We start from the raw sequence: 11,905 nt of genomic DNA, 5'->3' as shown, positions 1-11,905 counted from the left end.
TTGTTTTTTTTAACGTAGGGCAAACGTCAATCTCCTAATATGTCCGGTTCATCGGGCTGAATGTATTGTTTTAACCCCATCGCAGTAGATATTCACCGTTTGTAAAAGCCGCCCCCCCTGTTCGGCCGCTGAAGTGGAGCGTTCCCCCCGCTGCCATGTTGGATGTACGCATCTCTCCTGCTGGAGTTTAAACATGAAACTTCATCTTTTTCTCCTCTACGGACCTTCAACGTCTTGGTAGGGATAAATCCAGCACGGATAGGAGGAACCGGGGCTTCGTGTTGACCCGAAGCCGGCCTGGCAGACAGTCTCCCTGCTGGTCCTGGTCCTCCTCCTCCTCCTCCTCCTCCTCCTGCCCGGGCTCCCGAGCAGAGATGATCCGGGCCACGGCAGCCGGAGCCCGCATGGATTCTCTCTAAGAACCGGGCGTTTTTCCCTCAGCCTTCCCCTGAAGAGAATCGCGTCGATTCGGGCATCACGTTGACTATTTGGGACCATGAACAACCACGGGCCACCGCGCAGGTCCGTGAACGTGGGCTCCATACTGCTGACCCCGCAGGAGAACGACTGTCTATTCGGATACCTGGGCAGGAAATGTTCGGTAAGTTAGTTCACCTGCACCTGAGACTCCTGCAGACTCCATCTGACTCCACCTGGGTCTGTCAGCTCATCTCCACCTGAAGGTCCTATCAGGCCTTAAGCTCCGCCTACTCTCACCTGCAGGTCAAACAGGGTCATCTGGCACGATGCGCTTTAAAGATCTGCAGATCGTTTCCAAACCTGCACCTCATTCTCTCCAAATACCTGCAGACCCAGATTAACCCACGCCTGTATGAAACAGGTGCATCCTGCAGAAAACATCCAAATACCTGCAGACCCAGCCCAGACCAGCTAAAGGTCCCCAGACCCCACACAGTACCGGCTCAAGGTCTTCAGATTTATCCCAAACATGCCTCTGTGACCTTTGACCTCTGTGACCTTTGACCTCTGTGACCTCGGCACCTTTCTGTTTCCTGGCATGCTGTTTCAATCAGAGGGCGCCTCCTGTGCTGCGTTAACCGACTGCAGCAGGCCTTCGCACAAAAAGTCCAATCCTGGCCTAAAACAGAAATATATTAATATCTCATCTTAGATTAGGTTTTTTTTCTCCAATTAGTGCATTTAGGAAAAATTGCTTCCTGTCTTTGTTTGACCTATTTGGTTTATTTTTCAAAATCCTTTACAATTTCACATTTTTTATTTGACTCCATAAAGAAATCAGAAATTCCTTACAAACATACATTGCTAACTGTTTTTCAATTTTGTAAACAAACAGACATAAGAATAATGGGACTTGTACATGCACACCTGAAAAAGAAAAAAAAAAGGGGGGGGGGGGGGTCAGTGTAGCAGAGAATCAGGATATCTTCCACATTTAAAGTCTGATTTATGGGCTGGTGAACTTTAATCTGGCCGTTCTAACGTTTATAGCCGTTTGGAGTCTCGGAGTAAATCTTGGTTTCTCCATTACAAAGATATGAGCCACTGAACCGGTCTTCATCCAAGGAGATTCCTCACACTGCTATTTTTTGTTGTGGCTTTTTTTCTGGCAACCAACAGAATTGTGGACAGGTTGGTCGTACGGTAACACATCTGACCCAAATCCTCCTGAAAACATCGACCGATCTGGATTCTTCACTTACACAATGTTGAATTGTTGGTCAGGCTTGTTGTGATTTCACTGTCTTGCCAGTTTATATAGTTGTTCATGTGGAAGTGTATAAAATAGAGGACAACAGTCCAGTCTGACTGCTGACCAGTGAAACAGTCCAGTCTGACTGCTGACCGGTAAATCAGTCTGGTCTGACCGCTTACCGGTAAAACAGTCCGGTCTGACTGCTGACCAGTGAAACAGTCCGGTCTGACTGCTGACCAATAAAACAGTCCGGTCTGACCGCTGACCGGTAAAACAGTCCGGTCTGACCGGTAAAACAGTCCGGTCTGACCGCTGACCGGTAAATCCTGAAAAGTTTCCATCCAAATCTTCTCAGATGTAATGACATTAATGGCCACTAGAGGGTGGTGGTGGTGAGCATGTGCTCATTCTTTCTTCAGTTTATTTTGTTCGTGTAATAAAGGACCAGTTTGAACGTGAAGATATTTAGAAATCTTTTCCAGACTTTTCAGAATAGTGTGCAGTTTTGTCTTGAACCTGTTCTTTTACATCAGGGGTCTCAAACTCGCGGCCCGCGGCCCATTTGTGGCCCGCGCGACGATATTTTGTGGCCCACACCTTGCTGCGTATGTATAACGTTAATGCGGCCCGCGATTAAAGTGGAACTCCAACAACAAAGTGAGAGTAGACGTGATGTTGTGTTAACTTGGATAAGTTGATGGGCTTTAAGTTTGGTGGCTGGAAGCACGGGACGTGACACGTCTTTCACAAGGAGTTTAAGCTCAGTGAAGTTTAGCTTCTCCGGTAGACAACATTGGGAATTGACTTGCTAAACAAATCTTTTCCACCGATCAATCTGAAAATGTTGCACTTTCATGATTACATCACTCGATAGGTTAGCCATGGCAGGACGACACCCCACACAAAACCCTCTTCACTGCTGGTTACCCACCCACAAGTAATACACCAAACTAAACTAGATGAATTAACTAAGTACATGAACAAAGCAACAAAAACACAACACAAGACAATCATTACCAACGCTACAAACCTAATATATAACCCCCAATAATTACATCTAAAACACGACGGACAGAAACTCCCATGATGCACTGCGTGAACACGGAGCGGAGCGCTGCAGTGCATCATGGGAGTTTCTGTCCGTCGTGTTTTAGCTGTTGTTGGAGTTATTTTAGGTTTGTAGTGTTGTAATGATTGTGTTGTGTTGTGTTTTTGTTGCTTTGTTCATGTACTTAGTTAAACTACTCAAACAACAACAACAACGATGGTAATAGTAACAGTAATAACACAATAATAATTGTTCAACTAAAATGATAGTAGGCTACAGAAGGTTTTTTTCAGGGAAAAGTGTTGTCGTGTGATCAAGTGAAGATGCAGGGATTCTGGTGACACAGTGAATATCAGTGAATATCAGTTACCTCATTGTGGTGACACAGTGAATATCACATATGTAACAGTCACCCGGAGATATTGCCTGGAGGACCTGGTTGACGCGCAACCTCATGAACAGGATTACTTTTAATTCATTTAGTTTAGTTTGGTTTATTAGTTGTGGGTGGGTAACCAGCAGTGAAGAGGGTTCTGTGGGGTCTGGTCCTGCCATGGTGCTTTTAATGATTGAAGAGTGTCAAAGTAAAAGCTTAATTCATTTACATAATATATATAAAAAAGTTATGGCATGTAAATATATATATATGTTTTTGTCAATTTAAATATCAACAGAAACTAATGAAATGTGCTGCTCTTTTAAACTTATGTGCCATTTTCCACTCTATATTCATCATGAGAGTAGACTTCCACAAATACCTGTGTTGTTAGCGAGATGAGGGTCCACAGCTCGAGGGACTGAGAAGCTGGTTTGCTGACCCTGTTCTAGACCTCCTGAGGGTCTCAACTGCTTCTTCTCTCAAGTCAAATGTGGCTCAGATATGTGAGAAGTGGAGGCCAGAGAAACCATGTTCAGAAGAACCGTTCATGGTCTTCATTCAATGTTCCATTCATGTTCAGGACTAACATGTTCAGAAGAAATCATTAAAACTCTTAATAATGACGTTTGAGGATTTTTTGTACAACTTTTTTGTGGAACCCCTGATGAGGCCCAGCCTCAGCCAGACTCTGCCTCCAGCGGCCCCCGGGGACACTGAGATTGAGACTCCTGATCTACATGATTAAACAGACTCTCTAAATAATATAGTGTGAAATAACAAAAGATTTTCAAAACCCTAAAGAATCTGTGATAAATATCTTTGAAGGTGTTGTTTATGTTAAAAATATTTGGATTGATCAATTTCCTGACCAAGAACATTTCAAACACAAAAAAGACAAAGCAAGACGCTCATGATCATTTCCTCTGAGATCCCGGCCAGATGGAACCTGAAGTACTAAGTAGAAATACAATCAAATTTTTTTTTTTAATGATTTTTTGGGGGGGGGGTTTGAGTGGGGGGGTCCATATACAATACTACATCGCTATGGTACCGATACAGTACCTGGGACTCAGTGTCGGCGCTCAATGGTACCAAGTTTTGGTACTTTTATGTGTTTACAGTGGGTACAGAAAGTATTCAGACCCCTTTAAAGTTTTCACTCTTTGTTTCATTGCAGCCTTTCGCCAAAATCTAAAAGCTGATTGTATGACTCATTAATGTCCACTCAGCCCCCCATCCTGACAGGAAACAACTGAAATTTTACATTTTTTGAAAATTTATTAAAGAAAAAGACCCTCTCCAGTTCTGTCAGGTTGGATGGTGAACGTTGGTGGACACCCACTTTCTGGTCCCTCCAGAGATGCTGGACTGGGTTTAGGTCAGGGTTCTGGCTGGGCCCATCATGAATGGTCACAGAGGTGTTCCGCAGCCCCTCCTTTGGTATTTAGCTGTGTGCTGAGGGCCATGGTCTTGTTGGGAGGTGAACCTTCAGCCCAGTCTGAGGTTCTGAACACTCTGGAAGAGGTTTTCTTCCAGGATATCTCTGTACTTGGCCTCATTCATCTTTCCTTCAATTGCAACCTGTGGTCCTGTACCTGCAGCTGATAAACACCCCCATAGCATGATGCTGCCACCACCATGTTTCACTGTTGGGGTTGTATTGGGCAGGTGATGAGCAGTGCCTGGTTTTCTTCACACATCCCGCTGAGAATTAACGGCACAAAGTTCTATCATGGTCTCATCAGACCAGAGAATCTTATTTCTCATAGTCTGGGAGTCCTTCATGTGTTCTTTGGTAAACTCTGCAGGCTTTCATATGTCTTGCACTGAGGAGAGGCTTCCATCGGGCCACTCTGCCATGAAGCCCCGGCTGGTGGGGGGCTGCAGTGATAGTTGACATTGTGGAACTTCCTCCCATCTCCCTACTGCGTCTCTGGAGCTCAGCCACAGTGATCTCTGGGTTCCTAAGACCTCGACATGTACTGTGAGCTGTAAGGTCTTATAGAGACAGGTGTGTGCCTTTCCTAATCAAGTCCAATCAGTTCAATTGAACACAGCTGGACTCCAATGAAGGTGCAGAACCATCTCAAGGAGGACCAGAAGAAATGGACAGCATGTGAGTGTCACAGCAAAGAGTCTGAATACTTCAGACCATGTGATATTTCAGTTTTTCTTTTTTAATAAATTTGCAAAAAGTTCTACATTTCTGTATTTTCCTGTCAGGATGGGGGGCTGAGTGGACATGAATGAGAAATATAATGAACTTTTATGATTTTGGCAAATGGCTGCAATGAAACAAATAATTGAAAGGGGTCTGAATACTTTCCATACTCTCTGTATATATCAGCAGGAGGCCAGGCAGTGACCAGAACTGGGTTTTTGGTAAAACTGGTGATTTTTCTGTTGAGATCGGGGGGGGGGCATGTTGTCGGCAGCTGCTGAAAGTAACTAAATAGTTACTTGTAATCCAACTTAGTTACTTTTAAATACAAGTAATCAGTCAATTCACTAAGTAAGTTTTTAAAGGAGTAACTAGTGATCATTATTCTGATTACTTTTTCAAGGTAACTGTGGCATTACTGGCCGCCATTCAGACCAGTTCCTTTTCCTCTGAGGGGGCTTTTCCACCAGAAAGAACCAGGTTCTAGTTCTGGTCCAGGGTCAGCCTCAGCACCAGTTCTTAGTCTCTCCACCACCAGAGTCCCGGCCAATCAGGGGCTAAACTGCTGCTACGCTGGCTCCACTTCGTTGCTGGACCAGAGAGGAGCCAGACTGGGACCGGACGTGTCATCAGCTGGGGGCGGAGTTATCTCTGGAGTTATCTCTGGAGTTATCTCTGGAGTTATCTCTGGAGGTCTCTCTGGAGGCCTCTCTGGAGGCCTCTCTGGAGTTATCTCTGGAGTTATCTCTGGAGGTATCTCTGGAGGTATCTCTGGAGTTATCTCTGGAGGTATCTCTGGAGGTATCTTTGGAGGTATCTCTGGAGGTATCTCTGGAGGTATCTCTGGAGGTATCACTACCTACAAGGAGGAAGCGAGGTTGAACCGGCTTTCTGAAAACTCCAGCGAACACGGAGCCCCGGAGTGGTTATAGAAAAAAAATAAAAATACGAGTGGGAACGACATAATAAGTCGTTCCCTGAAGTTAATAATACGAGGGAACGGGATTATTTAATCCGCGTTCGTGGGGCCGTGGCTCTCGAGATGCTGCAGAGCTCCACCTGTCAGTCAGCTACGTCAGATATAATTCAGAAGCAGTTTTCCATTGTCATTTACTTTATCACACTTTTCATGGTGACATGATTCTAACTAACGTCACGTCCAGGTCTTGTTTCACCTTCTGACCGCCGGCTGAGGAGCTGCAGCCGCTGAGCAAGGCAGTGTGAGGCAGCAGGGGGCGCTCCGCTCTGCTCAGAGACGCTCCAATATTATTTTATAACCACAGAACTTCTTTCTAATGAAGCCAGACTTCTGGTTCCTCAGGAACTACTAAACAAACTACAAACTACTGTAAATGAAACTTGGAGTTTTTAGAGCTAAAATGAGTCTTTTAATGGCTTCATGTGAAAGAGAACTTTAATCAGAGTGTTTACCTAGGTTACCATGGAAACGGCTGTAGAGCAGCGTTCTATCATTCTACACCTCCATTCCTCCATGTTGAAGCTTTTGATTCAGACACGTCCAGAAATAAAGTGAAAGGAGCAGAAAGTCACTATGGAATGTTGGAATGGTGGAAAATAAAACCCAAACTCATTCACACCTTATTATTTCCCCTCTATGTCCACTCTGGAGCTCTGGACTAGAACAAGACGGACGTGAACAAACACCAATAGAGAGACGAAGAGACGTAATGTCTTCTGGCTCTTTGGTGCATCAGAGGTTCAGGTCAGACTAGATGGAGCGACCCGGACTAAACCCATGAATCCAGTCCGTCTCCTGGTTCCTGTTTGAGCACCGTCAGCACTACAGTGGTGAAATTAGTGACGTATCACGTTTTGGAGTGACGCAGTGACGAGGCTCTCACTGGCTCCGTTAACGGTGGAAAAAGAACCGGTTCTTTGGCGGTGCTCATTTAAGAACCGGCCCTGAACTAGAACCTGGTTCTTTTTGGTGGAAAAGCCCTATGGGAGACGTTACACAACCCCAGCGAGGCTTCTGACGGCCTGACCTTTGACCTTTGACCTTGTGATGCTCCTCACTGCTGCTGCAGTGGAACCTGAGCTGGCGTTTGTAAAGCTGAGAGGGAAAGGAGCAGACCGCCCATCTCAGAACCTCCGCTAGAACCCAGCCAGTCGCCGGACTGCTACAGGAAGGAGCTTTGCTGCGTCTTGCCGGCAGCTCGCCGTCTCGCTGCACGTCTGAGGATCTGGACAGTTCTAGACGCTCGAGACGTCGATTAGCCTCGTTTCTCTCCTGGTTCAGCACAACTTCTAAACTTCAGCATTAGTCAGTAATGTTGGTCTTTTTCTTGTTTCTCCTCTGAATTGAATGTTTGGCACTTTTACGTTGAAGGTTCTGAAACCTTTATGACCAGAAGAGACGTCATTACAATTTCCCACCAAATTAAAAGCATCAGAGCTAGAAAACATGTAAATCCTCTGAAATGAAGAAATAATTTCTTTCAACAACTAAAAAGTAGTTTTCATTCCCAAAGTGTTCTGGTAGAATTTACTTCTATTTTATTACATTTTCAGCTCTTGGAGACGTTTTTAGAGGTTTTTACTTTTTTTTCATGGATTTTTCTTCTTGAGTTATTTTATGCATCTTGGCTGTTTTAACTCTTTATACTCGCTGTGTGTTTTAGTAAAATAAATAGTGTTTTTCTCCTCCATTATTAAATTCTTTTTTCATTTCCTTCTTTACTCCTTTTCTTCTTTTTTCTTTTCTTTTGATTTATTTTTTTCTTTTCCTGGAAAAATCCCTCTGTACTAGCAATTACACAATATTGAGTACTTTTAGTTATTTTATCTTTAGCTATTAGTATTTTATCTATTTTATCAATTTCTTTTAAAATATATAATTTTCTAAATTTAAGATATTTTAGCTATTTGACTTTATGTTGCTGTAATCGGGAGATTAGAACATTTTTGAAAATAACTGTAATTCAAATAAAAGAAATGTTTATTTACACATAATTTAGTGAGGATGTCAGGAAGCTGCTACAGGGGGCGCTGCAGAGCCACATGTGGCTCCAGAGCTGCAGGTTCAACACCTCTGTGCTTCGTCATCAGATCATAATACTTCTAGAACTTTGATCAGGCAACAATGGGTCTGAAACCTTTTCCTTCCTTGAAAAGAAGTAGAACCAAAGGTCAATCCAACCAAAGTGCAGCTCCAGCTCCAACTTTTCAGAAAGTTGTCTTCTGGTCTTCTACCATGAGGAAATGTGTTAAAGTCCTCATCCTGTCCTCCCTGTCCTGTGCCGGGTTGCAGACGCTGTGCTCGGCCGTGGTCCAGGTGTACGGGTCGGACCGGAGCTGCAGCTGGGTGAAGAGGTGCTGCGGCGTGGCCTGCCTGGTGAAGGACAACCCACTGAGGTCCTACTTCATCAGAGTGTTCGACATCAAGGTGAGGAGTGGCAAACACAACACAGCACTGCAGAGCACAAGCAAGTATCTCCAGGGAAATGGTTTGGTGAGTCTTCACTCTGGCAGAGCAGTGATAGAATTTACAGACAACCTGATTACATCAAACACTTTCAGCAACTCGCAGAAACCCCCTGACGAGGGGGTTTGCAGGTCTGACTCTTTCATTAACTTTTGGGGGTTGCCAGGTCTGACTCATCAACCTCTTTGGGTTGCCAGGTCTGACTCTTTCATTAACTTCTGGGGGTTGCCAGGTCTGACTCATTAACTTCTGGGGGTTGTCAGGTCTGACTCTTTCAATAACTTCTGGGGGTTGCCAGGTCTGACTCTTTCATTAACTTTTGGGGGTTGCCAGGTCTGACTCATTAACTTCTGGGGGTTGTCAGGTCTGACTCTTTCATTAACTTTTGGGGGTTGCCAGGTCTGACTCTTTCATTAACTTTTGGGGGTTGCCAGGTCTGACTCATTAACTTCTGGGGGTTGCCAGGTCTGACTCTTTCATTAACATTTGGGGGTTGCCAGGTCTGACTCATTAACTTCTGGGGGTTGTCAGGTCTGACTCTTTCATTAACTTCTGGGGGTTGCCAGGTCTGACTCATTAACTTCTGGGGGTTGTCAGGTCTGACTCTTTCATTAACTTCTGGGGGTTGCCAGGTCTGACTCTTTAAATAACTTCTGGGGGTTGTCAGGTCTGACTCTTTCATTAACTTCTGGGGGTTGCCAGGTCTGACTCTTTCTCGCCTCCACTTCTGATCACATATCTGAGCCACATTTAGCTTAAGAGAAGAAGCAGTTGAGACTCTCAATATGTCTAGAACAGGAGCCAGCAACCCACAGTTTTTTTGGTCCCTCTAGCTGTGGAGTGTCAGCTTTCAATAAATACTGATATTTGTGGAAGTCTACTCTCATGATCAATGTACAGTGGGATATGGCACAATAACTCAAAAGTACAGTAAGCCACACCGGTCTCTCATGGTCTCAAGACTGTCAAGCAATACAGAAAATAACACACATGTGGAAACTCTCTCCTGAGATGCATGAATGGCAGAAGCTTTTACTTTGACACTCTTCAATCATTAAAAGCTCCATGGCAGGACGACACCCCACAGAACCCTCTTCACTGCTGGTTACCCACCCACAACTAATAAACCAAACTAAACTAGATGAATTAACTAAGTACATGAACAAAGCAACAAAAACACAACACAACACAATCATTACAACACTACAAACCTAAAATAACCCCAACAACAGCTAAAACACGACGGACAGAAACTCCCATGATGCACTGCAGCGCTCCGCTCCGTGTTCACGCAGTGCATCATGGGAGTTTCTGTCCGTCGTGTTTTAGATGTAATTATTGGGGGTTATATATTAGGTTTGTAGCGTTGGTAATGATTGTCTTGTGTTGTGTTTTTGTTGCTTTGTTCACTTATTTTCACTTATTGGTAACCAAATAAGTGAACACGACGTCACAACGTTTACTCTCACGTCGCACTGGAGGTCCACTCCACTCGCGGGCCGCAATAACGTTTTACTTTCGCAGCAAGGTGCGGTCGCGGGCCGCGACTTTGAGACCCCTGGTCTAAATGATATTAAAAATTGATTAAAATAGCTAGAACGGCTCTTTTGGTCATAAAGGTTGCAGAGCGCTGCTCCGGGGTGTCCTGAAGCAGGAGCTGGAGCAACCACAACAACACAGTCAGTACTGCAGTACAACTGCTTTAAAGTTTACCTTAACCTTCCTGGCCTCACCTTTTAGTTTTCTGCTGACCAAGCACAATGTAGGAAACTGCTGAAAATGGATGCTGCAAAGCACAAATGTAGGTCCAACGGCACTGAGTCAAAAGCCGCGGAGCCGGAGCGTCAGCTCGCGGGGCTGGGCGTGTTTTCGTATGGTCTCGAAAGAACCAGCGACCATTTCATCGCCGTAAACCTTCGTTGTTGTTTACCTTCGCCGCTTTGTGCTCACTGGTTGATTTGTTAACCGGTTTATTGAAACGTCGGCGCGACACAACATGGCGTCTTTTAACGAGATCCAGACGTTCCTCTCAGGAACAGGAGGAGCTTCAGCAGGAGCTGGACGCTGCAATGAGAACGTTTAACCTGAGTCCCAGAGAACGACTCGCACGGCCGCCGGCCGCTTCCTTGTTCTTCACTGGACGTTCTCCGAGTCGTTCTCAACCCCGCCTACATCTTTACCGTTCTTTCTGTGGTGGACCGCGAGGCAGAGTTGGTCCTGGGTGAGCTTTGCCGTACCGTAACCCCCCACTCCGGCACGTACTGCGGTGGAACAGCAGCTCACCCAAAGATTCAAACAGTTCTTCTTTCTAGGAACGAGGAACAAAACATTCAGAATGTGATTTTTATTTTTTTTTTTTAAAGCTTTCTTTTGAAGGGTAACTTTCAGTTTGTCACCATGCTACTGGTAGTGAGAGAGCTGGGCGACATCATGATAAATAGTAGTGCGATATAAACCGTACGATATACAGTTGTGCTCATAAGTTTACATACCCCGGGAGAATTTATGATTTCTTGGCCATTCTTCAGAAAATATGAATGATAACACAAAAATCTTTCTTCCACTCATGGTTAATTGTTGGGTGAAGCTATTTATTGGCAAACAACTGTGTTTACTCTTTTTAAATCAAAATGACAAAAGAAAGTATCCGAATGACCCGGATCAAAAGTTTACATACCCCAGTGACTTTGACCTGATAACATGCACAAAAGTTGACACAAACAGGTTTGAATGGCTAATCAAGGTTCCCACCCTCACCTTTGACCTTTTTGTTTGTAGTTAGTGTGTGTGTATAAAAGGTCAGTGAGTTTCTGGGCTTCTGACAGACCATCGCATCTTTCATCCAGTGCTGCACAGACGTTTCTGGATTCTGAGTCATGGGGAAAGCAAAATAATTGTCAAAGGATCTGCGAGAAAAGGTAATGGAACTGCCTAAAACAGGAAAGGGGTATAAAAAGATATCCAAAGAATTGAGAATGCCAATCAGTGTGTTCAAACGCTGATTAAGAAGTAGAAAATTTGTTGAAACCAAACCATGGTCAGGTAGACCAGCAAAGATTTCAGCCACGACTTCCAGGAAAATTGTTCGAGATGCAAAGAAAAATCTATAAATAAGTTCAGCTGAAATCCAGGACTCTCTGGAACATCGTGGTGTGGCTGTTTCAAGATGCACAATAAGGAGGCGGTTGAAGAAAAAT

At 44.5% G+C, this 11,905-nt stretch overlaps 1 protein-coding gene across 4 annotated transcripts in view; it reads left to right on the top strand.

The window, feature by feature from the left end:
• Window positions 1-347: 347 nt before the first annotated feature.
• The window catches only part of LOC308116951 (actin nucleation-promoting factor WASL-like), a 33,670-nt gene continuing 22,112 nt past the window's right edge, over window positions 348-11,905 (top strand). For all 4 annotated transcript variants that reach the window (XM_080475483.1, XM_080475482.1, XM_080475481.1 and 1 more), the window contains exons 1-2: window positions 348-601; window positions 8,535-8,669. In XM_080475483.1, the coding sequence (XP_080331609.1) occupies window positions 497-601; window positions 8,535-8,669 (240 nt within the window). In that variant the 5' untranslated portion in view covers window positions 348-496. The remainder of the gene's footprint in view (window positions 602-8,534; window positions 8,670-11,905) is intronic.

Source organism: Lipophrys pholis, assembly GCF_963383615.2.
Source record: "Lipophrys pholis genome assembly, chromosome: 11".
In the NCBI taxonomy this organism is placed as follows: domain Eukaryota; kingdom Metazoa; phylum Chordata; class Actinopteri; order Blenniiformes; family Blenniidae; genus Lipophrys; species Lipophrys pholis.
Note: the sequence above shows the minus strand (reverse complement) of the source record. Positions and strands in the feature narration are given on the sequence as shown.